This window comes from Strigops habroptila, chromosome 3 (assembly GCF_004027225.2).
Source record: "Strigops habroptila isolate Jane chromosome 3, bStrHab1.2.pri, whole genome shotgun sequence".
Lineage (NCBI taxonomy): Eukaryota > Metazoa > Chordata > Aves > Psittaciformes > Psittacidae > Strigops > Strigops habroptila.
In genome coordinates, this window is record NC_044279.2 from 42,689,163 (window position 1) to 42,716,409 (window position 27,247).

The window sequence follows — 27,247 nt, forward strand, 5'->3', positions numbered from 1 at the left end:
TCTAAGCCACCAGGACACACAGGCATGTGTTTAAGTGCACACACAATCTTCCCTGAATCAGCAGACTCGTATTTAGACATGGTTATTGTGTGACACATGTAAGATTGTGCATTCATTCCATTGCTGAGTGTGAATAATGAAAATTGCTCCAGCCTTTAATAAGACTGTGGTTTGCGTGTCAGTAGCCCAGGACAGAGTGAAGCGCCATCTTTCAAAGCTCTCTTGTGCCTGATACCTGATAAAACAAAGGCTTGTGATCAATGAAGAGAGAGAAAGGTACCTTGTAAGAAAATTGATCCTAGCTTTCAGCTAGAATGGAATAAATAGCCTTTTAGATAGGCTCATGTCTATCCAGGACTGCAGGGGTGGCACGGCTAGCTTAGGGTAGGTGTTTAGGGTTGTCTGCCAAAAGAGAAGTGGACTCCATCCTTAGCAACTCTGCCAAACCAGCTGAATTATATCTACTAAGAAGTACTGTCGGTAGATGTGTGCATATGTTTCTGAGTCATTACTATCATTTCAATGAGAAACTGAACATGAGCTGGCAGTGTATGCTCGCAGACCAGAGCCAACCGCATACTGGGCTACATCAAAAGAAGTGTGACCAGCAGGTTGTAGGAGGTGATCCTGCCCCTCTACTCTGCTCTCATGAGACCCCACTTGGAGCACTGTGTGCAGTTCTGGTGTCCCCAGCATAAGAAGGGCATGAAGCTGTTGGAGCAAGTCCAGAGGGGGGCCACGAGGATGATCAGGGGGCTGGAGCACCTCCTATATGAAGACAGGCCAAGAAAGTTGGGGCTTTTCAGCCTGGAGAAGAGAAGGCTGCGTGGAGACCTCATAGCAGCCTTCCAGTATCTGAAGGGGGCCTACAAGGATGACAGAGAGGAACTCTTCATCAGGGATTGTAGCGATAGGACAACGGGTAATGGATTCAAACTTAAACAGGGGAAGTTCAGGTTAGATATAAGGAAGAAGTTCTTTACAGTGAGGGTGGTGAGGCACTGGAACAGGTTTCCCAAAAAAGTGGTAAGTGCTCCATCCCTGGCAGTGTTCAAGGCCAGGCTGGACAGAGCCTCGGGCGACATGGTCTAGGGTGAGGTGTCCCTGCCCATGGCAGGGGTGTTGAAACTAGATGATCTTAAGGTCCTTTCCAACCCAAACCATTCTACGATTCTATGACTCTATGATTAAGAGCCTGTCAGGAATAGATATTACTATATTAGATGATCCTGTTTGGGGTTATTGTCAAACTCTTAAAGCCAGAATTTACCTTCCCTAATGTGGCTCCACATTTAGGCATTTATCTTAAGTAATAACAAATGTGTTTATCTATTGATTTTATTGCAGGTTTTGTTTTGTTTTTGTTTAACTTGCTCAGCATGACTTTTGCTGCAGCCAAATAAATTGATGGAGGAAAAAGGGGATTCTTGGGTTGTTTTGCTTTTTTGCATTGGATTATGCAAGAAAGAGTAATGGCACAGGGACACTATTATTTTTATCATGTTCATATTTATTGCAATATCCATGCTGAAAGAGGGGGGAGAAAAGAGGGGGAAGAAATACGTTGTAGCATTAAAGTAGTCAATATGAAACCGATTCTGAGGTAACTGTCACCCCTCTTTCCCTTCCAGCCTTTTTTCTGACTTAATCTTTTGAGCCAATAGGTTCTCTTAAAATTCGTTCTAATACAAACAAAAAAATCCCAAACCACAAACAAAGGGGAAAAACAAACAAACAAAAAAACCCCCAAAAAATCCTCAAAACCAAACCAGAAAACAAAAACTCATGAGGGTGGGCTTGTATGTATTGTTTCTAAATTTACTTTAGGTTTTTTTGTGTGGAAGAATCTTTGAACATGAAAGATTATGAAGATTTATTCCGAAGTGAAAATTAGAGTAGCAATGACCTCCATTTCCATTAGCAAGACCAGTCTGATTTAGCGACACCGTTTTACTGCATTGTTCTGACCTGCCCATGATTAATACACACTTGAAATGTGTGTGTGTGTGTGTGTGTGCAAGTAATTGTGATTAGCGATGAGAATTTTCCAAGTTGCCTTCTCTCGTAAGGAACATTAGCAAAGAGAAATCCCATTTAAATTCCAGTGCAGTGGGAAACTCTGTTTTCCCCTTGTACATTATAAAGATTGCAAACCTGTAATGTTTATTTTATGAAGCGGTTGTCAGAACTTTCTCATTAGCTAGCATTATTCTTTGTATTCACCCACAACAGCAAGAGAACTACGTTTGCTTTGTGTTTATTCTAACCAGAGAGTAATGCCTGCCAGTAAATTTCCAGCTAGACCCTAGTTACACTTCATCTAGTGTTTGAATAGTTAATTTTGTGCCATAATAATGCAGGTTTGCGGGATAAGTATTTATGAATTTGTTTTATCGATCTCCACAGAATCACATAAATATTTCTGCTCCATATTCAGAAAGCAATGAGACAGTGTGCTATAATGTAGAACAATTCTGAAATGTTTTGGTTGTGTTGTTTAAATTGCATTTAAGAATAGTGACTGTGTGAGAGGCTCTGCAGACCATTAATGTTGTGGGGGGTTTTTTTCATCAATTTGGGATTAGTGGGGGAAGAGAGAGGAAAATTATAATGTTAAAATGATTCAAATGACAACCCACCCCATTATATAGGGTAAAATAATGCAAAACTTCATGTATAATGCTGTAAGAGTGTAAAGTATTGGAAAATAATGTTTATTCATGAGGTTTATAGAGAAAGGGTCATGACAAGTTTACATCTTTTTATCATTTTAGATTTTAAGTTAGCTGAATGGAAATGTGACAGGACTTTTTAAGCAAATACTGTAAAGTTAATATGCTTTAGTGGAAGAGATGTTCAGAAGTAAGCAACTCATTCACAGTTTCATGGTCTGTGGTACTCTGCTCAATTTTTGTACAGTATTTAGAGAGCAATTAGATGTTCAACAAAAATGATAGTCATTTAATATTTCTTACAATGCATTTTAGAAAAAAGTCAGTATCTATGTGGAAGCCTGAAGCAATCTGAAGCCAGGAATGTAATCAAGATGCACAACAGAAATGCTAACCAAGAGAGCTCAAAGGGAAGAAAAGGGAAAGAAAAAAATGTAATGTTTTGCAACACATGGTAATACCTTGGTAACCCATTGAAGAAAGTAAAGAAAAATCTTGTAAGACTTGATGGGTCAATATTTGGGCATTCTAATTTGGGATAAGCACATAAGAAAGGTCACAGCTCTCTTTTCGCTCTTCCCCTTCCCAGAAGGTTTCAGAGAGTGAAAACAAGGGAAGATTCCATCTGAAGCCAAGAGTAAGGGGTATATGGCCTTAGCTCGAAAGAAAGACAGATAGAAACTACCTGAGATGCCAGAATAACCAGTGAGGACCTAATCATTTTATAGTGTCTCAGTAATTAATGTTGTCCATTCTTCTCTTTTTTGAAACTCTGTGACAGCCCAAGGAAGGACATGTTGCAGGCTGTTCTGAGTGTCAGGGAATATTGCTTGAGAGAGAAAAATGCTTGCAGAGTCGTATGAAGCAAGTGTGTCATCCTGCATAGACCACTTGCAATATGTTCCTGTCAACAAAGGTCATACAGATAGGAGTAGTGAAAATTTGCTAGATTTATAAGATGAAGGACTGTACCCTACAAAGCAGTGACTTTCACAGGAACTTTTTATGTTATAGTGGATAAACCTCTAAACACCTAAGACCTGCGAATGAAAGCTGCTAGCATAACTAAGCAGGCAATATGATTCCTCGTTATTCAGTAGGGAAAACTGAAGAGGAACTATTATTACTGTCTGTGGATATGATGTTAGTAAAACCATTAATGCATTATTCTTATGTTCTTCTGTCTGTATTTCAAAAGACTATTGAGAAAGTGACTGGTTTTTAGAGAAAATATGAATGAGAGTGACTTCAGTGCTGGAAAGCTTGGCCTAAACTTACAGTTTAACTTGTGGTATGTGGCTCATCCAAGATGAGTTAAATAACTTCATCAAGGTCAGGAAATTCCCACAGGAAAAGACATCTCTGAGAGATGGCTGTTTAATCTACCATAAAGTGATTGTAAGCTGAAGCTAGATACATTCTGATGAGAAATAAAACACAGTTTTAACAGTGAAAGTATTAAACCATTGGAACAAATTCTTTGGAATATGGTGGTTTTCTTTGACACCTTTAGGTCAAACCTGGGTTTCTATTTTAACCAAAAGTTATGGGATTGAGGCAGGATTTGGTAGATAGCATCCTTTAGCCTGTGTTATATGGGAGGTCAGATCAGATGATCATGAAAAATCTGTGTAAAAGATTTGATTTATCTCCCTGCTGGCCTTCCACATGTTTATTGGCTTTGTCTTTTCCCTTTACAAGCAAAACAGTGAGTAGGGCTTTCAATGTGAGAGCAGTCTGGCCAAAGATGGATTTTCTAACAGATCTCTGGCTGAGCACATGTAAGTAGCATTAGAATTTTCTTTACTTGTAACTTTTTTCAGTGCTTTCACTAGATTTTGATGGGTTTCTCTCTTCCCTACTAACTATATTTTTTTCCCTGAAAAATCCACACTGAGACCAACTACTGTTGACCCCTTTCAGCTAACTTCATTCAAACTGATGAATGTTCAAGATCCTCTACTCTTACCTCTTCACCCTTTTTCCTGTGCTGTTGTTCCTAGTGTCTGAAAAAGCTTGCAGGCTCCATATGGCTTTCAAACTTGCAATCAAAAATTTTTTTTAAGTGATGTTTATGCACAGCACTACATAAATGCTGAGTAATAATTGTAGCTGTCAGTCAAGGTGATTTAGCTCCATTCACAAGTCCAAACTCACTTAACAATAGTTTATATTTGCCTTGACTGGCTGTAATGAACAGCTTGTGAGTACCACTGCCTACCATAAAATAAAAGGATGTCTTTTCTAAAATTCAGACAAGGTAGTATCTCTAATAGTTTTTGACTTTCATTTGTACTTTCAGAAATCTGCTTTTCTGTGTAAATTATCTTTTGAGTGCTGTGTCTATAATTGCCAACCACAAATTGGAATTGGAACAAATTTCAACCACAAGGAATCTTACACCATTTTGTTGAGTGACATCCTGAAAGGATGTGACACACAGAGTCAGATTTTCATGGGCTAAGCTAAAGGTGGGCTGTTCTGTAAAAGGTCAGCCACTGTTGTATGAAAAATAAGTGAACCGTGAAACAATGCTAGCAACCAGATAATGATTGTAGTTTAAAATTGTCTAGCAGAAAATAGCTACTATGAAAGTACTTCAGAGTGTTTTTGTGATGCTGCCAAGCTCACCTAAGCTGTCTTATTTTCTCTGATTTATAATGAAACTACCTTCTTATCTTTGTAAAATGTAACCAGAGTGGATCTTTGTAAAATGAACCCATATAATTTACATAATGAATTTACACACTTTACCTAGTTTTCCTGATGTTGTCCTAAATGTATTCAACCTTGAAATGAGAAATACTGGATTTGTATTCCTGTAGTTCTACAATCGTCATCTTAGTTGCACCAGAGTGAATGGAGAATTGCATCATTTGTACTGCTGTTCCTGTACTGGTGAAAAATAGGCATGAGCAAGATCAAAATTCAGATCTATACGTCTTTTTTCTGAGGTTTAAAATCTAAAGGTCAGCTTTTCCCAAGTTCACATGTTTTGGTTCAGCTCAGAGTGGGTTTTTGACTTAAACCTCAACTTAGGTTTGAAACGTGCCTATTGTTTGCTAGTTTAATGGTATGAGTTGACTGATTTAAAATTCTCGGTAGCCTGATCCAATATAGCTGGTAATACATTCATATTTCAGAAAAAGATGGCAAGCTTGTCTCGAATTTGTATTTGTTGAAGCTCATGACTGTTCTTTACAGAAGGAAAAAGGAATGATGAGATAGAAGATGCTACTGTAGTTATGACCATATAAAATATTAAAGCAAGAATAGTGTAAGGGAGGGCTTATCTTTGAACTGATAGCAGATGCAAAGGCTCAACACTGGCTGGTTTGTGGCTTGCCATGCAGGATGAGAGAGAGAAGTTAACAGATAGCTAGAGTTATAGAGTTAATGTCCCAAGGGGAAACCAATCAAAGCAACTTCTTTATCATGGAAATGATGATGAAGGAACCTACCTCCTTCTTGGTCTTCTGTGCTAGTGTCACTTGTGAAAGGAAAGCAGGACCATCTCTGGAGCAATCATGTTTACTTATGCATACCAGCTATTTTTTGGTCAATATATCCCCTTAATAAAAATACCCCAAAAGGCCTTGAATATCAAGTGTTGGGACAAGGAGGCAGCAGTTTTTCAAATACAGAACTTCTGTAGGTGTGTGTTATGTTTCCTAGGGAGAACAGACCGAAACCACGCATCTCAAAATGTTCATGGGTTTTTTTTGTTTTTGTTTTTTTTTTTTAATGGAGGGATTGCCAAGCCATTATTTGTCATATTTGAGAAGGCATGGTGGTCTGGTGAAGTAAATTGTTTTCTGCGAGGGTGGTGAGCCACTGGAAGAGGTTGCCCAGAGAAGTTGTGGGTGTTCCATCCATGGAAGTGTTCAAGGTCAGGTTGGATGGGGCTTTGAGCAACCTGGACTAGTGGAAGGTGCCCCTGCCTGTGTCGGGGGGGTTGGAACTAGATGATCTTTAAGGTCCCTTCGAACCCAAGCCATTCTATGATTGAGGAAAGGAAGAGATGATTGTTTTCAGGTTGCTGTTATTTTATGACTATCTTATTTTCTCTCTTCTGTCTCTTTGCGCATACTTATGATCCAGGTCTGCTCCCTTTGGAATTCATGGCAGCATTCCCACTGACAGCAGTAGGATGGAGGTACTTTTGTCTCTAGGCACTTTAATTCTGATGTCCTGGCAAAATTCCAATACACATAATTATGTTTTGGCAAGCTGAATTCTACCTTTATTGATTTTACTAATTACTTGTGTTTGCACAGCACCTAGAAATTCTAGTCAGTCGTTATGCTAAGATGTCTTTACTGTCATGGGAGAGCTGTATGTGCCCGTTCCTCTGGAATTATTTTGCCTGAAAGATGGACGCATGGAGGATGGCATTCAGTTTTTGCTTAGTTAGATGGAATGGAGGTCTAACAGCAAGTAATATTTTACAGAAAGCCATGGAAGCACATTTTCAGATTGTGTCCCTATTGTAGAGATCTTTGTGATAGCCAGTACTTTAGCAGTCTGGTTTCCATAGACTCACAAAATAAGTACTGTAGATGTATTTATCAATGCAATTTTCCTTTTAAAAAACAAACAATCACAAGAAAAATAAAACCATCCCCCCAAAAGAAAAGGCAAAACAAACCAACCAACCCCACCAAAAAACCCCACAAACAAATAAACAACCACAAAAAAAACCAAAAACAAATGTTGGGAGCAGGGATTACATTTTCATGATGTTACACACTTCTGTGTTTAGATTTATAAATAATTACAGTTACAGAAAGGAAAATGCTTTTCTGTTTTCATCAGTAAAATTGTTTTTTCTATTTAATGAATAACTTCAAAGTACTGAGTAGAGCTGTGGCGAAATTAAGGACTATGTCCATATGAATTGTCCTTTCTCTCCCATCACAAGGATGTTTCAGACTTAAATAAATTTTAAGTTCAAAATCGACAGTGACTGAGGCTGTTATGAATTGCCATGCTATTAGCAACCAGGCAACAACCATAGTAACTTCCATTCTCTAGTGTTTCTTCTTGAATCTAAACAAGAAATTTTTCTTTTAAACTCCTACGTACACAAACACTGGGATCAATATACTGTTTTTCTAATTTTTTTTTTTTTCAAGCTAAATACTCTATAGATCATTTTTGTCTGTCACAAGGATGTTTACTAAGTTTGGAAAGCTTAAAATAGGCCAGTGAATTCACTCCAGTTGGGCAGAAGCCAACCTGCCTTCCTGAAGCCTGGGTGACTACTTGGGAAGTGTCTTGGCATTTCTGGCCTTACCTCAACCATACTTTCAGGGAATGTGATTTATAGGATGTGTTGAGCCAGAACTCTCAGAGAAAGTCGTAGTATTTACAGTAGATATTCTATTATGCTAATTGAGCTGAATTAAGTTGAAAAAACTGGGATTGTAAAAAATCATGGATTTGAATCATTACTAGATGATATGGCCTTTTCGATGTAGCTTGTACTATTTATACTGTATTTAGCTAAAAAGAAATGTGTGTGTGTGTTTATATAACTCTTCTTTTTGGGCCTGTAGTGTTAGAAATGTACATGTCACTGAGCTAGTAGCACCTGTTCATTTGACCTGAACATCATTGGAGACTTGTAATGATACCGGTGTCACTACGCTATAGGGGTGTTTCACTGCTAGAGATGTTGCCTTCTGGTGTCACGGGGATACTATCAGAGTAGAAAATAAAATACCCCTGGCTAAATATTTGCTGATTAGGAATGCAGGCATATGCTAGTAAAATCTGTATGAGGCATTTATGGTTTTATCTGTGTAAATAGGCTTGTTTGCATGATTGTTCTCTCTGTTACTAGGTTAAGCTTCGTAAAACTTGTGCTGATATGTCCGAGTATGTACCTCTTAGCTCAGGTAAACCTGTATTTAACCCTGTTAGAGCTTTAAAGGAAGAAACAACCACTTTCTTGTTAGCTGAGACTTCTGTAGCTTCTCCCGGCAGATATGTGCGTGAAGCGTCCCATATTACATTTCTGGCAGATACTTAATCCTTACAAATGTTGAAAGCTGAATGCTGATATCATAGTATGGTATATAGGGTTTACTAGACCAAACATTTTTTTATTGAATGACAGAGATGCTTATGTTATATTAATGTATGGTCTGGATACAGTTCAGAGCTATATGTGTGTGATTACAACAGACACATGGTCTTTTTGATCTGTTTTCTGCATATTAAGCTGAAATGTTTTCTGATTGTATAGCAAATGATTATTTATGTAAATATAAAGTTTGAAAAGAGAGCATAAGTTGTACTTGGTATATCTGTGTTTCTTACTACTTTGTTCTTTTTAATTTAAGGTTGCCTTTGCCTCCTGGAGCATTCTCAGGTCTTTGGGAAAATCAGGAAACATTCCAGAAGTTATATTTCAAAAAATATCCAGTAAGAATTCTGAAATTAATTGTATAAACCTTTGGTAATCTTGAAGAACTGAATGACAGTAGATTTAAACTGGATAGCAGTCAAACTGATTGTATCTTATTTTTATGGGAGATCTTTCTTTATCCATACTTTAAGCTTTTGGGAACACTGTGGTTTTTTTTTTGGTTTTGTTGGTTCTGTTTTTTGGTTTTTGTAGTTTTGTTTTGTTTTGGTTTGGTTTTTTTTAAGCTCTGAACCAGAATTAGTAAACCGCAAGCTTCTGAACCTAGAAGTTGGATTATGTCATTTGATTTAGCAAAAGATATAAGCCTCACAACCTTAGACTAGCATAGCTTCAAATATACTGCTGCTGTTAACATGCAGTCCAGAAATATACACTTGCCCACTAAACACACCTAAATTGCACCTAAATACACGGGAGGCTCCTTACTGCTTTAGTTATGTTTCCTTGTCAGATGAACTATGCAAGGACTGGCTTCCTCCTTTCCTTATAGAAATAGATTGGTCCTATGTGAATGTCCAAAATGGAAGGTCGGGTTCAATAAAAGTAAGTGAGTGAATTAATCAGACAAATTATTTTTTGTGTACACTTGCATCATGATGAGGATACATGTTTGGATCCAGCAAACATGGATATTTTTAGGAGCAATTTGACCACTGTCATTATATTGTAACAATTCCATTCTCCTTGTGTAGATTCAGGCAACATCCTTCTCCAAGCTGTCGGGTCAATGTAAGCAAAGTTGGAAAAAATCCATATTTATGTATTGTCTTCTGTTCTTTTTATCAAAGACTACAAAACCATTCTGGAAAGGAAGGTACACGGTATATTCTGACATAAGAATGGTGAAAAATATTACAGAACTAAATCTTTTGGGCACCAAAACCATATTTAATTTGAAACAATAAGTTTTGTTTGTTGTTTTCATAGGAAATGAATGGATGTTCCTAATACTAATTCTGAGTTTGTTTTTGGTTGTGTTGTGTTTAGGGATATTATGATACTATGGATGCAGGTTATATGGATGAAGATGGCTATTTGTATGTCCTGTCTCGAGCTGATGATGTGATCAATGTTGCCGGACACAGGATTTCAGCAGGTGCAATTGAAGAGGTTAGCATTGCCTGACAGTAAAATAGAAAAGTGAAAGATAAATAAAGTAAGCTGAAATTGAAAATCTCACAAAACCCTTTAATTTTCTTTCTGCTTTTTTTGATTGCATTTCCATTGGTACTTTTAAGCAAAACATTAATTGTTTCAAGTCCTTCCTATTAAGGTGCTTTCCAGGACCATAATAAATTTAGTCAACAATAAGCAGTTTGTACCATGGGATTGATAAGACAAGTATGATTTGACATTTGAAGGTGGAGTTAAGGGGCAATATGGTAACATGGGAAGCATCCCTGTAAGCTCTGATAACATATTTATTTGGGAATACATTAAGATAATGTAGGGTCAATGTACCAAGTAGTTTCACCACCTACTTAGGAGGAGAAACATTTATTCCTAAAACAGAGTTTTAATTGTGTTTCTTTAAAGTGCTTGGTGTTGGTTGACTTCACATATACTTATATTCAGTGCTTTTTCTTGATTTGAAGGTTCTCCTTCACAGTCCTTTGACAGCTGTTTTATTGCATGAGCAGTGCTAAACAACAATGAAAATTTCTGTAAAAAAATACCAACCCAACCCTGCTGTTAAATTGAAGGTCATTAATGTAATACACATGCAACTCAAAAAGTTGAAAATAGTGCAGTTCATAATAGTGTCCAAATTTGATATCATTGTTCCCTCACCTCTCTGGAACCACTATGATTGCCAGTTACAATTTTCCCTGATTACATATCAAATGCTTATTCAGGCAGTATAGCAAAAGGTGTGCTGGGCTTGTACAAGGGAAAAACATGCTTTTAAGAACCCTGAATTTAACTGTTCATGGAATCACGAACTAATCTGTTAGTCATTTTTTGTTTTATAGTGTCTATTAGTCTAGGGACTATTTTTAAAAAAATGCTAGCAAGCTTGAAAGAGAATAGAAGAAATTCTGATCACACAGAAGTGAACAAATTCAGGTAAACATGGGCAATCCTTTGAAGATCAGTCAGCCAGGGAGCTGAACCAGTCGCTGCCCTGACTCAGGTCTATGGAGACCTAACGGTGGCTTTCAGGCTGATTAAACCTCTTTCCTTTTGAAGTAAATTTTTGGTGGTGTTCTACTAAAGCGCAGCAGGGAGTCTCGTCACACCCCTTACTGCTCTACTGCTCAGGGGCTGAGCTAGGCGTTGTTTCTTCACTTCAGGCTGAATGTGAAACTAATATACAGTTGATGAATTGAATCACCTTCTTAGCTATATTACCTTTGTATCCTTCGTCCCAAGCTTACTTTCTCTATTTTCCTCCCTGCTACTTAGGTCTTTCCCGTAGAAACAAAAAGTGTTTCATCACTACAAAATTCTTTTTTTCTATTCACCTTTCAAACAAAGTTGAAAAATGTGTTGTTAATGCACACACAGCAAATTGCAAATTAAATGGGAAAGCATTAACAAGACCACAATTAGCCCTTCAGTAAGATCAGTAAACACAGAATTAGAGGTTCACTGAACCATTGTCTAATGAAGTGACAGTCACCTTGTTGAACAAGTGTATTATCTGCAGTTACATTATAGCTGCATTACAAACTTAAAAAGTTTTTCTATGGTACTTTGACTAAGAATTTCAGCTTTATTGTGTTCCAAACAAATAGTTTATTTGTCTAAGTTATCTATTAGTATCATTTGAGCTCCATTGCTACTGCAGTGCTGTAGGCGTTACTGTTGGTATGGCTTGCGCACATCCCATTTAAGTCCTGTGAAAAACACACAGTTTCAAAAGCTGTGCGTATATGGTCGTGCTTTTGTACTTTGATAGAGCATGCCTCACTTCAGAGCTAAGTGTTTCCCATTTACTTTTTTGTAGCATGGGACTTTTCTAGGATCATAGTTTGTGAAAGGAGTACAGCTTCTGTCAAAAAAAGTATGTGAGAAACACTTTGTGCAGGTTTATTTTGCTAAAAGCTACTTGATGTGTGTGACCATGGCACAGAGAGACAGTTTCTCTTGCCTGTTTTGACTACAAATCGTCTGTTTTGAGGATTGGTTACGGGAAAGGCTTTGAATTGTTCCTTCCACCATCAGTTTCACAACCAGGTCACACAAGAGCCTCCCTTTTGTTAATTGGAACAGCAATGATTCAGCTTTCCATTCCTTCAAGTTTTTTTTCTCTTATCTTCTCTGTGCCTTTCCTGTAGTCTTCCTTATGCTTCTGCCATTGTAGGAGTAGCCATGCAACACTTTTTTTTAAGTGTTCCTACTTAAAAAAGAAAAAGCCTTTATTCTTAAAACTTCTTTTAGTTAGTGTCCTGGGTTCAGCTATAGCAGTCATTTTTTCTCCTTGTTAGTAGCTGGTGCAGTGCTGTGGTTTTGACTTTCAGGCTGGGAACAACGCTGATAACACCAATGTTTTTAGTTGTTGCTAAGTAATGTTTACTCTGATCAAAGACTTTCTCAGTCTCATGCTCTGCCAGGGAGGAGGGGAAGCCGGGAGGAAGCAGAGACAGGACACCTGACCCAAACTAGCCAAAGGGGTATTCCATACCACGGCACGTCATGCCCAGTATATAAACTGGGGGGAGTTACCCGGAGGGCCCATATAGCTGCTCAGGTCGGGCTGGGTATCAGTCGGCGGGTGGTGAGCAGTTGTATCCTCTCTCCTTGTTATTTCCCTTATCATTATTGTTTTTGGTGGTAGCAGTAGTGGTTTTGTATTATACCTTAGTTACTGGACTGTTCTTATCTCAGCCCGTGGGAGTTACATTCTTTTGATTCTCCTCCCCATCCCTCTGGGAGTGGGGGAAGGAAGAAGGAGGGGAGTGAGTGAGCGGCTGTGTGGTTCTGAGTTACCGGCTGGGCTCAAACCACGACAGTTCTTTGTGGCTCCCAACGTGGGGCTCAAAGGGTTGAGATATTGACAGATCTGACCAGAGTATGTCTAATCATATTTGTGATAAGCATTCATTGTTTCAGATTAATAGTCACTTGTCACAATGTTGATTTATTGGGTCTCAGAATTGTTGCGCTTGATCTCAGAGTTTCAGCATGTCGTACCTTACTTACAGCCAGTATTTGCTGTTTCAGTGTTTATTGTCTGGGGGACCTGGGCTAAGGTTACTGTTTCACTGTACTTCATGGTAATTACTTGTAATACAATAGACTCATTGATCATGAAACTGATCTGGCTTGCGTTCCCAGCGTGGTCATCACCTCTATACTTTGGGAGGTATATAATAAAAGATTTTAGGAATTAGATATCTTTTTTTTTTCCCCTTTGGGAGGTCAACCTATGAAGGAGGCATTCCCTTGCACCCCCCACTCCCCCACCAGACTATTTACAACAGCATTTGAGAGCTCTGAAGGTTTTGGATGGCCTTTGAATATCCTTGAGACCTGCCTGCTGATTGTGCTGGGGATCAGCATGTTGGTAAACATACGGAGTGTGTTTTACCCACAGCCATCCCACCCTGGCAACACCCTATTTCATCTGATCTCGAAAGTTAAGCAGTATCAGGTTCAAGTCTGGTCTAGGGTTAGATGACAATATAGGAGGACCACCAAGAGATTTTTCCCAAGGCTGGACAGTCATGAGTGACAGGGTGTGTGGGATAGTATGGGCAAGTGTCTAGGCCAGTGGGCCCCTCCAGTGCTTTGGAGCTTCACCACTGAACAAATGCAAAATCCGGAAAAACTAGTAGAACACTTAAACGAGGTGTGCTGTCATCCTGGCTATACCAGAGAGGGACAAATCATGGCAACATGCTGGGGCTTGGCCTATGCCTACAGAGCCCTGCTCAACACTAACCTTCAAAGGGAAAAAAATGTCTCTGGATCTGATGGCAAAGCAACAGACAACGCAATTACTCCAACTCCAAGTGCAGCAGCTACACCAACCCCAGTGACAAGCACAGCAGCTACTCAAACCCCGACAGCAACAGACAATGTAGCTGTTGGTGTTACTCAACCCCCAAGCACAGCAGCTGCACCAACCCTGGCAACAGACACTGCAGCCACTCCAACCCTAGTGGCAGACACTACAGCCACTCCAACCACAGTGATAGACCCTGCAGCTAAACCCAATGGCCAATTCGTGCCAATATCGGTTGCCCCTGTAAGCAAGGGGAAAAGCAAATAAGAGGCACAAAGAGCAACCTGTGCAGTAAAGAAAGATGAAGACCCAGTGCACTTACTACAGGGGACAGCATCTGAACAAAAGTTATTACTACGTGAATCAGAGGAAGACGAAGAAGAGGTGACTTCTCGACCCCGGACCTCGATGGAGCTGCGGAATATGCGAAAAGATTTCACGCGTCTTCCAGGGGAGCACATTGTCACCTGGTTGCTCCAATGCTGGGACAGTGGGGCTGACGGTCATGAACTAGAAGGTAGGGAAGCCAAGCAGCTGGGATCACTTGCTAGGGAAGGAGGAATTGACAAAGCGATTGCAAAAGAGAAGCGAGCCCTCAGCCTTTGAGGTGGCTCTTGGCAGCTGTGAAGGAAAGGTTTCCCTACAAGGACGATGTTTTGAGTCGCTCAGCCAACTGGACCATGTTAGAGAGAGGCATCCAGTCCCTGAGGGAATCAGCCATTCTAGAGATGATCTATCATAGGCCGGATGCTGGGAATGCATCTGTAGATCCAGATGAAGTTGAATGTACACGACCCATGTGGCAGAAACTTATACGGAGTGCACCATCATCGTATGCCCACTCATTGGCATCAATGACCTGGAATGACATAGCACCACCAACAGTGAATGAGGTGACTCTTCAACTCTAAGAGCTTGAAGACAATCTCATCTCACCCCTTCCATCATTTCAGCTGTGGAAAAACTGTCCCAGGAGTTCAAACAATTGAGAGACGATTTATCTGATCTATCCAGCTCCCCACGCGTACCAACCCATGTCTCAACTATTAACAGAAGGAGCCCTACGGCTCGAGAGAGAAAATGTAGGAGGTGCACGCCGCGGGCCACCCTATGGTTTTACCTGCGGGATCATGGAGAAGACATGAGAAAGCAGGACAGAAAACCTACCTCAGTTCTGGAGCAACGGGTGCGTGAACTGAAGAGGAGAACAATGGTCAAGGATGATCCTCCCAGGAAAGTTGCTGCTCCAGTCTCTGGTGAGCAGTTTCCCAGATAGAGTCGAAGAGCTGATTTTACTCCAGCTCCTGTGATAAGGGATACTAATCCCTTTCTACAAGACAGAAGTGGACAATCTTATGATCACTATTAGAGGGGCCCTGCCTCCAGCCAGATGGAGGAGAGGGACAATTGGGTTTACTGGACTGTCTGAATGTCGTGGCTTAAGCCCAGCCGGTAACTTGAAACCATGCAGCCACTCACTCACTCCCCCCCTTCTTCCTTCCCCCACTCCCAGAGGGATGGGGAGGAGAATCAAAAGAATGTAACTCCCACGGGTTGAGATAAGAACAGTCCAGTAACTAAGGTATAATATAAAACCACTACTGCTACCACCATTGCTCAGCACCCACCGACCAATACCCAGCCCGACCCGATATGATGCCCGAGCAGCGATATGGGCCCTGCGGGTAACTCCCCCCAGTTTATATACTGAGCATGATGTGCCGTGGTATGGAATACCCCTTTGGCTAGTTTGGGTCAGGTGTCCTGTCTCTGCTTCCTCCCAGCTTCCCCTCCTCCCTGGCAGAGCACGAGACTGAGAAAGTCCTTGGTCAGAGTAAACATTACTTAGCAACAACTAAAAATGTCGGTGTTATCAGCGTTGTTCCCAGGCTGAAAGTCAAAACCACAGCACTGCACCAGCTACTAACAAGGAGAAAAAATGGCTGCTGTAGCTGAACCCAGAAGAGTGGATCAGATGGCCTGGCACATCAGTCCCACAGAAGTATAAGGCTCTAGTAGATACCGATGCACAGTGTACCCTGATGCCATCAAAGAATCAAGGGGTGGAACCCATTTGTATTTCTGGAGTGACAGGAGGATCCCAAGAGTTGACTGTACTGGAGGCTGAAATCAGCCTGACTGGGAGGAAGTGGCAGAAGCACCCCATTGTGACTGGTCCAGGAGCTCCATGCATCTTTGGCATAGACTATCTCAGGAGAGGATACTTCAAAGACCCAAAAGGGTACCAATAGGCTTTCGATATCACTGCCTTGGAGATAGGCAATTAAGCAGCTGTTCACCTTGCCTGGTCTCTCAGAGGATCCTTCTGCTGTGGGGTTGCTGAAGGCCGAAGAACAACAAGTGCCAATTGCGACCACAACAGTGCACAGGCGGCAATATCGCACCAACCGAGACTCCTTGATTCCCATCCATAAGCTGATCCGCAGACTGGAGAGCCAAGGAGTGATCAGCAGGACCCGCTCACCCTTTAATAGCCCCATATGGCCAGTGCAAAAGTCTAATGGAGAGTGGAGACTAACAATAGACTATCGTGGCCTGAATGAAGTCACACCACCATTGAGTGCTGCCATACCGGACATGCTAGAACTTCAGTATGAACTGGAGTCAAAGGCAGCCAAGTGGTATGCCACAATTGATATTGCCAATGCATTTTTCTCAATCCCTTTGGCAGCAGAATGCAGGCCACAGTTTGCTTTCACTTGGAGGGGCGTCCAGTACACTTGGAACCGACTGCCCCAGGGGTGGAAACACAGCCCTACCATCTGCCATGGATTGATCCAGACTGCACTGGAACAGGGGCAAGCTCCAGAACACCTGCAATACATTGATGACATCATCGTGTGGGGTGATACAGCGGAAGAAGTTTTTGAGAAAGGGAGGAAGATAATCCATATCCTGCTGAAGGCCGGTTTTGCCATAAAATGGAGTAAGGTCAAGGGACCTGCACAGGAGATCAAATTTGTGGGAATAAAATGTCAAGATGGACATCGCCAGATCCCCACAGATGTGATCAACAAGATGTGATCACAAGATGTGATCAACAAGCTTTCTTAGGTGTTGTGGGGTTCTGGAGAATGCACATCCCAAATTACAGTCTGATTGTAAGCCCTCTCTATCACGTGACCCAGAAGAAGAATGATTTCAAATGGGGCCCTGAGTAACAACAAGCCTTTGAACAAATTAAACGAGAAATAGTCCATGCAGTAGCCCTTGGACCAACCCGGACTGGGCCAGATGTGAAAAATGTGCCCTATACCGCAGCCGGGGAGAATGGTCCTACCTGGAGCCTCTGGCAGAAAGCTCCAGGGGAGACTCGAGGTCGACCCCTTGGCTTTTGGAGTCGGGGAGATAAAGGATCCGAGGCCAGCTATACTCCCACTGAAAAAGAGATACTGGCAGCCTTTGAAGGGGTTCGAGCTGCTTCAGAAGTAATTGGAACTGAAGCGCAGCTCCTCCTGGCACCCTGGTTGCCTGTGCTGGGCTGGATGTTCAAAGGCAGGGTCTCCTCTACACATCATGCAACCAATGCTACATGAGTAAGTGGGCCGCACTAATTACACAACGAGCTCGAATAGGAAATCCCAGTCGTCCAGGAATTCTAGAAGTCATCATGGACTGGCCAGAGGGCAAAGATTTTGGGATGTCACCAGAAGAGGTGATGCGTGCTGAAGAGGCCCCACCATATAATGAACTGTCAGAGAGTGGAAATCAATATGCCTTGTTTACTGATGGGTCCTGCCGTATTGTGGGAAGGCATCGGAGATGGAAGGCAGCTGTGTGGAGTCCCCTGCGACAAGTTGCAGAAACTGCTGAAGGAGAGGGTGAATCGAGTCAGTTTGCAGAGGTGAAAGCCGTCCAGCTGGCCTTGGACATTGCTGAACGAGAAAAATGGCCAGTACTTTATACTGACTCATGGATGGTGGCAAATGCCCTGTGGGGGTGGTTGCAGCAATGGAAGCAGAGCAACTGGCAACGCAGAAGTAAACCCATCTGGGCTGCTGCACTGTGGCAAGATATCACTACCCGGGTGCAGAACCTGGTGGTGAAGGTACACCATGTAGATGCTCATGTACCCAAGCGTCGGGCCGCTGAGGAACACCAGGACAACCAACAAGTGGATAAAGCTGCTAAGATTGAAGTGGCTCAGATGGACTTAGATTGGCAACATAAGGGTGAATTATTTTTAGCCCGGTGGGCCCATGACACCTCAGGCCATCAAGGCAGAGATGCAACATATAGATGGGCTCGTGATCGAGGGGTGGACTTAACGATGGACACTATTGCCTAGTTTATTCATGAATGTGAAATGTGCTGCAATTAAGCAAGCCAAGCGGTTAAAGCCTCTCTGGTATGGAGGACGATGGCTGAAGCACAAATATAGGGAGGCCTGGCAGATTGACTATATCACACTCCCACCGACCTGCCAAGGCAAGCGCTAGGTACTTACCATGGTGGAAGCAACCACCACATGGCTGGAAACATACGCTGTGTCCCACGCCACTGCCTGGAACACTATCCTGAGCCTTGAGAAACAAGTTTTGTGGTAACACGGCACCCCAGAGAATTAAGTCAGACAATGGGACTCATTTCCGGAACAAACTCATAGACACTTGGGCCAAAGAGCATGGCATTGAGTGGGTATATCACATCCCCTACCATGCACCAGCCTCTGGGAAAGTCGAACGATACAATGGGCTGTTAAAAACTACACTGAGAGCAATGGGTGGTGGGACTTTCAAACACTGGGATACACATTTACCAAAAGCCACCTGGTAGGTCAACACAAGGGGATCTGCCAACAGGGCTGGCCCAGTCCAATCAGAACTTTTACGTACTGTAGAGGGGGATAAAGTTCCTGTGGTGCACATAAAGAATTTGCTGGGGAAGACAGTCTGGGTTATTCCTGCTTCAGGTAAAGGCAAACCCACTCGTGGGGTTGCTTTTGCTCAGGGACCTGGATATACTTGGTGGGTAATGCGGGAAGATGGGGAAGTCCGATGTGTACCTCAAGGGGATTTAATTTTTGGGGAAAACAGCCAATGAACTCAATTGTACGCTGTTGCCTGCTCTATAACACTTTTATAGCCCACCAGCTAGATATCTTCAGGTCGCCAGCAACTGACCCTGACTTCCCTCTGATCATCACCCCAACAAAGAATGAATTTTGATGAAACCAGACAAGCTCAGCAGTGACCAGACGAGTTTGGCAGTATTATCAGCAGGCAACAACCCAACACTACGTACCGTCCCTCCTGCCCTGAAAGACTGTTACAAGAGGTGGAGCCTGACATCATGGACTGGATGAATTCAGCAACTTTATAGGGATTGGTCCATGGACTAAGGAATGATATTTCTTTCTTTGTGTGTGGGTATGGCGGTGTATATATATATATATATATATATATATATATATGAGACAAAAGCGATGGTATATTGAAAAATGTGGGGTCTGAGCATGACATCAATGGTATGGAATAAGGGGTGGATACTGTCCTGGGTTCAGCTATAGCAGTCATTTTTTCTCCTTGTTAGTAGCTGGTGCAGTGCTGTGGTTTTGACTTTCAGCCTGGGAACAACGCTGATAACACCGATGTTTTTAGTTGTTGCCAAGTAATGTTTACTCTGACCAAGGACTTTCTCAGACTCGTGCTCTGCCAGGGAGGAGGGGAAGCCGGGAGGAAGCAGAGACAGGACACCTGACCCAAACTAGCCAAAGGAGTATTCCATACTACGGCACGTCATGCCCAGTATATAAACTGGGGGGAGTTACCCGGAGGGCCCATATAGCTGCTCAGGTCAGGCTGGGTATCAGCGGGTGGTGAGCAGTTGTATCCTCTCTCCTTGTTATTTCCCTTATCGTTATTATTATTGGTGGTAGCAGTAGTGGTTTTGTATTATACCTTAGTTACTGGACTGTTCTTATCTCAACCCGTGGGAGTTACATTCTTTTGATTCTCCTCCCCATCCCTTTGGGAGTGGAGGAAGGAAGAAGGGGGGGAGTGAGTGAGCGGTTGCATGGTTTCAAGTTACCGGCTGGGCTTAAACCGTGACAGTTAGTCTTCCTTTCAGTCATCCCAGTGCCTTTGATTTTGGCGACACAGTATGTGAAGATCTGTTTTTAGAAACACATCGTCTTTGTATGCACAGATAAACTAATATGCACAGTCACATTATGTGGCCTCGGTGTGGCCTTGGTGTAGGGTCATATTAGGTCTTCTTTGTTGAGTACAGTGGACATGTTGAAAGCACTGTTGACAACAAGGTGCCCCCAGGGACACAGACACTTACATGTAAAGAGCCAGTTGCTTTGGAAGAAGGTTCACAACTGCTGGTATCTTAAGTCCAACTTTGTCCCAGACTTAATGACACACATCTTAGTATGTACAGAGACATCTTGGTAATTTTTTCCTTGAAAGTGAGAACCTCAGCTGGCTGATTGGAAAGAAAAGAGAATCTCTCACTTTTTTTCTTAAAAGATAATTTGAGATACTAGTGATACTGTCCATCGCTTGTGTAATTGTATAAATGTGTAGTAGAAAGGAGGTGACTCTGGATTAATTCTCTTTTTTTAATCTAAGGAGAAAAAGACCTAATGTTTCCAAGAGAGTGAATGGAACTAGGCTGGCTGCAAGCTGAGGTTAGGCCTGTATTTGGCGTTGGTTGAAACACTATGCCTTTGTGCAGCAAAGAATCAAAAAGATAGGAGTAAGAATGAACCACTATGACTTTATAGCCCTGTAGTTGGAGTGCTTCTGTGGTTTTGGTCCTTACCACTTAACTCCATGTTATTCATCATGTTAGACTACTGTTACTTGTTCCAGCAAAGATCTCAGTAACAAAACCAAAGATGCGATACTCTCCCAAAGCTGTAAGTCACCTTTGCTTTGTTCTATATTTGTATTTTGTGCCACCATACTTATTATTATGTTTGTTTGAAAACTACATGTAAGTGTGTATGAAAGTATACACACGTGCATCTGCAACATGTGTAATTGGAATCCTGGGGTCTACTAAGTACTTTTTGCTGTCAAAACATAAGAACTAAGTCTACTTTTTATGTCCATGCCTATGGATTTTTCTCACTGAAATGTTCAGTTATTATTTGTTCTGTTCAGTTTTGTTCTCTGTCCCTCAGTGTATTCTCTTCCATCATGCTGTGGCTGACTGTGCTGTTGTGGGCCAGGAGGATCCTTTAAAAGGACATGTTCCTTTTGCATTGTGTGTACTGAGAGAAGGTGAGAGCTCACTGCTACTGATGTTACTTAGACCTGTGAAAGTCTCAGAAAAGGTAAAGGACATGAACTTCTTCCCTAGGTATAAATACAGAAGAGGAAAAGATTTTGGAAGAGATTGTTGAGCGAGTTCGAACTAACATTGGTCCAGTAGCAGCTTTCCAGAAGGGGGTGTTTGTGAAACAGCTGCCAAAAACACGCTCTGGCAAGATCCCACGTTCAGCTCTTTCTGCACTTGTCAGTGGAAAGCCATATAAGGTAAGCTGGAGACGTATGTATGAATTAGGCGCACGTGCACATCCAGACACAACATCATGGTTTCGATTCTCTAGACCACTCTGCAACTGGTCCATGATTTCAGGTACCACATTATATTTTATTTCTCCTGTAGCTTACCCAAAAGATTCTCATGTTCCAGAGCTTTCCAGATACTTTTTTCTTGATTGCTTTTGAGAGATAGATTTAGAAGATTCTCTGAATGAAATTCTGGTTTACTGTTGAAGGACAGCAATCTACTATCACATGCTTCTGTATATTCTTCCTTTTCAGATAACACCGACCATTGAAGATGCTAGCATGTTTAAACACATTGAAGAAGTGCTAAAGAAAAATTAAATGGGATAATTGTTGGTAACAAATGTGCCAGTTAATGAAGTATACAAAGAGACTTTCTGTTAGGAAACACCACATTCTAAAAATTCCTAATGATCTGGGACTGACTTTTTTTACTTTAGAAATATTACTGTGTTCTTTACCATATTGTCACAGCCAATGAAGCATACAAAAGTCTCTGCATGTTGTCATTATATGCTGGATATTAAGACTGCTAAGAATTGCAAATATAATCCATACATTTCTATAGCCTTAACATTTCAGTCCATTGTTGTATAATGTGACCGGTAACTTGAGTTTGTCTAAAATAGCTTACAAAAGGTAAGTCATGAACTGATGACAGTAATAAATAGGAATTCCAATGTGAAATTATTGCAGACATAAATTGTCCTCGCTTGTAAATTATGTACCTTTATGGGCCTTGGGAACTCGATGATCTTTAAGTTCCCATCCAACTCAAACTGTTCTATGATTCTGTCTTTGAAATTTTTATAAATTTTAAAATTAGTTTTCTTTATTGCACTGATATTTTTTTTCCTAAGTCTTTTTGCTATAAATTAGGTTTCTATAATTTTTTTACTCAATAACTTTCTGAAGTGTCTTTTTGTAGCATGATAGATAATTTCTGGCTTTCAAATCTGTGAAAATCTGGATTTGTCCATAGTAATATTCAGTAAAACCCATGTATTCTAAATAAAGGCAAGCATTTATCCTTTGCATTTTCTGATAATTTTGTTGTGGTTTGTACCACTTGTAAGGATAACCAGAATGTGCTTTTTCTGACATAATTAGATGTTTCAGGCTCACTGAGATATATATAGCCAAGAAATGTAGCCAATACAGATACTAGGCAGCCCATTCTTGACTTTATAGGCCATTTCAAAACACAGGGTTCTCAGCAATCCCAGGGGCTGGAGGATACTCTCTCTACATTCATTACTTCTCAAGCTGCAGATTTTTAATTGAACAATAAATGCAAAAATACCTTTAAAGATATATATTCACAGAAAAGCTTAAAAGCAGCAAAGTTACTCAAACTTGGCAGTGCTTTCCAGAGGAAAAACCAGTAAGCAATATGGAAATTCAGATGACGTTGGTATAAAAGAGGGGCTCCATACTTAGGTTGAGATAAGGTAGAAATTAAGTCTAGACATATTTTGCTATGGCAGTGTCCTCAAAAGAGTCCAGAAATAGGTTAACTTCTGTTGGGTAGAGGTAAAGATGATAGCCCTGTTAAGTGATAAAATAAACCACCAGGCTGATGTAGGAGCTAAAAGGTGATAGATAGGTGCTAATTAACATGAGCCATACCCAGTGTTGCCTTGAGCCTGTGACTTTTTGTAAATGAGCTCTGCCAGTTACATAGGAAATCAATACAATTTCTGGGTGTTTTTTCACTGGAGACTGCATGCAACTGTTTTGAGCCAGGTCACACAGTTGTATAGTAAACCAGCCAAGTTTGAGTCTGTGCTGTACTTGTTTTTTGCCAAATTATTGCAGAAGGTAGTCACCCTGCTCAGCTATTTGAATTAGTTGAAAATCCCAGTCTGAACAGGGAGTAGAAGCATTTTAAAGACTAAGTGCTAATGATGCTTTATGGTAGGTATGCTAACTACACAGATTACTGATTTATATGTGGGAGTGATTTTGCTTCTCAGAGATGTCCTGATGACTTTCTTGAAATACCGCTTATATAAGTTGCAGTTAGTCGAAGGTAGTATTTTCTTCTGGATGTGCCAGGGCTTTAAGAGGAGGCCTGTGCCAAATAATGGAGTGCCTTGCAGAGACTGCAGAGTATTTTTCAGTTTCACATTTCTACAACTTAGCAACTTATGCTGAACCAGGGCAAGAGAGAGATCTTGGGAGTTGTCACTGATGTGGGGTTTGGGGTGGGGTTTTTGTTGTGGTTTTGTTTTGCTTTTAATTGGTGAGAGACCAGGTCTTGTCACAGAGAAACCATGGTACATTCACGAGGTGCATGCATGCCCATTACTTTTTTTTTTGCACAGTGAAAGCTGAGATGTTAAGTTGTGAATGTTTACTGTAGTTATCCTGGCTGCAGCCATCAAGTCATAATTGTAGAAGCAGGGAAGCAGAGCTAATTAGTGAGAACACAAGTCCTCTAGTAAGGATGCTGCAGCAGGATGTAGGAGAAGAGAATTTCTTAGCTCATGTATAGTTTTCCCAACGACATCTCATGTTCCTGCACCAGTTTCTCCATTTGTCAGGAAAGGTAAGCTGTTTTCTAGTATGGGGCTCTTTTTTTAAGGAAGAAAGACTTAATATCAGACTTGAAACCAACAGCAAACAAACCACAACATTAGTAATGGAGATTTAAGAACTTACCTTTCTGGAAGGCTATTTGTTCATATTAATATTGACAAGAAACAGTTGTCTGTCCTCTGAACTGTTTGTGAAGAGCTTGAATTGTTAGCATTCTTAAAGTGTCTCCAGGAGAAAAATACTTGTAATAATCTGTTTTGGTAAGAATCATTTAAAATCAAGACTGGGATAGAAGAGAGGGGCTGAGTCGCCAGGTGTACTAACTGCTACCACCCTGGTAATGTGGAGGATTCCAGAAATGCCAAATGTCTCATTCATCAACTTTCAGGAAATTAGACAGACACCTTACTGCAGCAGTACAGTATGGAAAAACAGTTGTTTCGTGGGCATTGCTTTTGTTTTCCAGAGGAGCCTTTTGCTGAGGAACTGTGATTGCAGAAAGAGAATGCTTTGTTTACAGCTTTAGCTTTGTGCCAAGCTGGAGAAAGGGAGCAGGAGTAGTCATTCTTGTGCATGGCTTAGGTGCTGCCCAGCAACCTGGTATGCCATCAAGGAAGAACAAGCCCATTCAACAAGTTGTAGGAGAGCACTGTTTTTGTTAATTTTGGTTTTAGAGAGAAGCAGCATGTGGGTAGATTTTAATGGCCAGGGAGTTATTGAAACTTGGCTGGGAGAGGTTGATGTAGTAATTACTCCCAGTGTACTGAAAGCATTGCAGCCAACTACACAACATTTAGCATAGCCACAATTTTTAGCGGTTGAGAGTACAGCTCTAGCTCATATAGAGGAGATAGGGATGCACTAGAAGATTTTATATATTAGCCTTAGATCAAAACTGGAGTCACAATAGTATTCTTTTTAAAATATACTTTTAATTTTTCTGGTCTGTTTTTTTCCACTGTGAAATAAATAATTTGGGAGTGCTGTACACTGGGGCAGGATAACTGCAGCTGTGGTTGCATGATCTTGCTCATTGTTTTCCCCAACACACCTCATTCCTCTGTGCCTCCTGAATTTGAGTGTGGAGTGTGTGGATAATGTGGGCTGCAAAAGAAATTCTTAAAATGGGAGCTAGTGAGTATATTCAAATGATCCTACAACCACTGAAAATGGTGTTTGCATTGCTTTACTTAGTGACATTCTGGATTTAAGTAATCTAAAATGAGGTTGAGGGAGGAAAAGAAGGACCATAAGCAGTGATGCTGGTTAAGCCCGAAGAACTGTATGTAAGAGAGCCATATCTTTATATAGCTGTGTCCTAACCCAAGCAATCATATCTTACCCATCAGCAAGTTCAGTGCTCCCTCTCGTGGCAGATTCTCACCTGTAGATCCACCATAACTTATACCTGTTAGTGGCAACATCTGCTTATGCTTAGCTATGAGAAGTATCTGGCATCCAAAATATTTTAATGCTACTACGTACCAAGCTTAATAGACTTTAAACACAAATAGCACTGAATTCTTTTTTATTGACATTGGGGGAGAAAAATCTTTCACCATCTGATTGACTGAAGTTTGCCAAATGAAAATAGACAAAACAAATGTTTATGTACGTGCAAACATTGCAGATCAAACTGCTAAAAGAAATAACTAAAAGACAGGTCTTGAGCTAAGATCAAGCAGCAGAAAAATAGCAAATAGGTAAATTACTACTAAGTAGGTCTTACTTGGAAACTTCCCATTTAAACAAAGAATAAACGACAATAACACCACCAAATAAAGCCACAGCAGGTAATAGTTGCTCTTCTAAACTTTTATACACTATATATTAATCACTCTGTCTTTCAGTTATTTCCTCTGATAAAACTGACTTCTGTGAAGTCTCAGCAAGGCCATCTTGGCTAAAAGCGTAACATCAGACAGGAGCCTGTCTAATGCCCTATTATAATGAAGAAATGGTGGGGTTTGGCTTCTCTTTTCTTTCTTTTTCTTTGTTGAATATATCTGGAAGTGAGAATCTGATTCTATGCAAATATTAAATTTAATTTTCCAATGCTGGCTGGTGTCTCAAGATCCTGGAACAAAAAGGTGGCTCTTGGTAAAGCAAGATTCTTCTTGGTCCGCAGGTAACATAGAAGAAAGTTTTTGGTTTTTTGTATAAATCATGTTTTATTAAATTGCCTTTTTTTTTTTTTTTTCTTTTTTTTTGTAAGCAGTTCTTCTGGGTTTATTTCTTAGTTTTTAAGAGGTGAACCTCTTAAAATGAATGGTTCTTCTCTACAGAGATCTAACATTTCCATTTTGTTTTTAGAGGTCCATTTTGGCTCCAGTTCCAGGTTACATCATTCTATTATACATCATCAGAGGCAGGTGTTCAGCTTTAAATATTGACAGATTTTCTCAGTAGGAACATGTTGAAGCTTCTAACTCTGCTAAACATATTCATTTGACTGTTACAATCCAAAAACTGTAAAAATGGTGGAATGGAAAGATTCAAACAGTATTATTGACACTGTATTGTCAAATGTTTGCACTGAGACCCCATGTACCATAGATTTTATTTTTAAAAAATCATATTTATATCCATTTACATAAGACACATTTTAAAAGAAATACATACACAGTAAATACGTAAATGTCTAGTATTTTACAATAAAACAGATGGAACAATGTAAAAATGAGTGGCTTCATTTGATAAAAGCTTTGGATGTGCACTACTGCCAAATTTCTGATGACAGAGATGCTGAGAGGAAACGGGGAGGTTGTTTTGTTTTTCTTTTATTTTTGTAGTAATTCTTGTTTTAAACTAATCAATACATGAAAGGAATATCATATCTGTTTGTCTGATAAACCTTATGTGTTCTCTTCCCTATTACCCTGTTCTTGCAGAGAGTTTTAATGCTCTTTTTCCTAAGTAGTGGTAGTGCACTTCAGGTAAAGTAGAAGAAAGAGATGACATCTAAGGGAAAAAAAAAAACAAATGTTAATTAGTGAGATTCTTTGATTCCTATTTAGTCTAGGATGCAATGACACCAGAAAATACTATAGCACTAAGCTATTGCATGTTTTAGTAAAACATGGATTTTGAGTATCTAAGGGAG

At 40.6% G+C, this 27,247-nt stretch overlaps 2 protein-coding genes across 9 annotated transcripts in view; one reads left to right on the plus strand and one right to left on the minus strand.

Moving 5' to 3' along the window:
* The window catches only part of ACSS3 (acyl-CoA synthetase short chain family member 3), a 91,812-nt gene extending 69,175 nt beyond the window's left edge, over positions 1-22,637 (plus strand). Inside the window, exons 12-16 of the mRNA XM_030480422.1 lie at positions 9,020-9,101; positions 10,093-10,215; positions 21,213-21,312; positions 21,392-21,567; positions 21,859-22,637. Of these exons, the coding sequence (XP_030336282.1) occupies positions 9,020-9,101; positions 10,093-10,215; positions 21,213-21,312; positions 21,392-21,567; positions 21,859-21,924 (547 nt within the window). The 3' untranslated portion in view covers positions 21,925-22,637. The remainder of the gene's footprint in view (positions 1-9,019; positions 9,102-10,092; positions 10,216-21,212; positions 21,313-21,391; positions 21,568-21,858) is intronic.
* A 3,669-nt stretch (positions 22,638-26,306) lies between these two features.
* Positions 26,307-27,247, minus strand: part of PPFIA2 (PTPRF interacting protein alpha 2) — a 317,029-nt gene continuing 316,088 nt past the window's right edge. For all 8 annotated transcript variants that reach the window (XM_030479349.1, XM_030479347.1, XM_030479355.1 and 5 more), the window contains one exon: positions 26,307-27,105. The gene's annotated coding sequence lies outside the window, so the exon portion shown is untranslated. The remainder of the gene's footprint in view (positions 27,106-27,247) is intronic.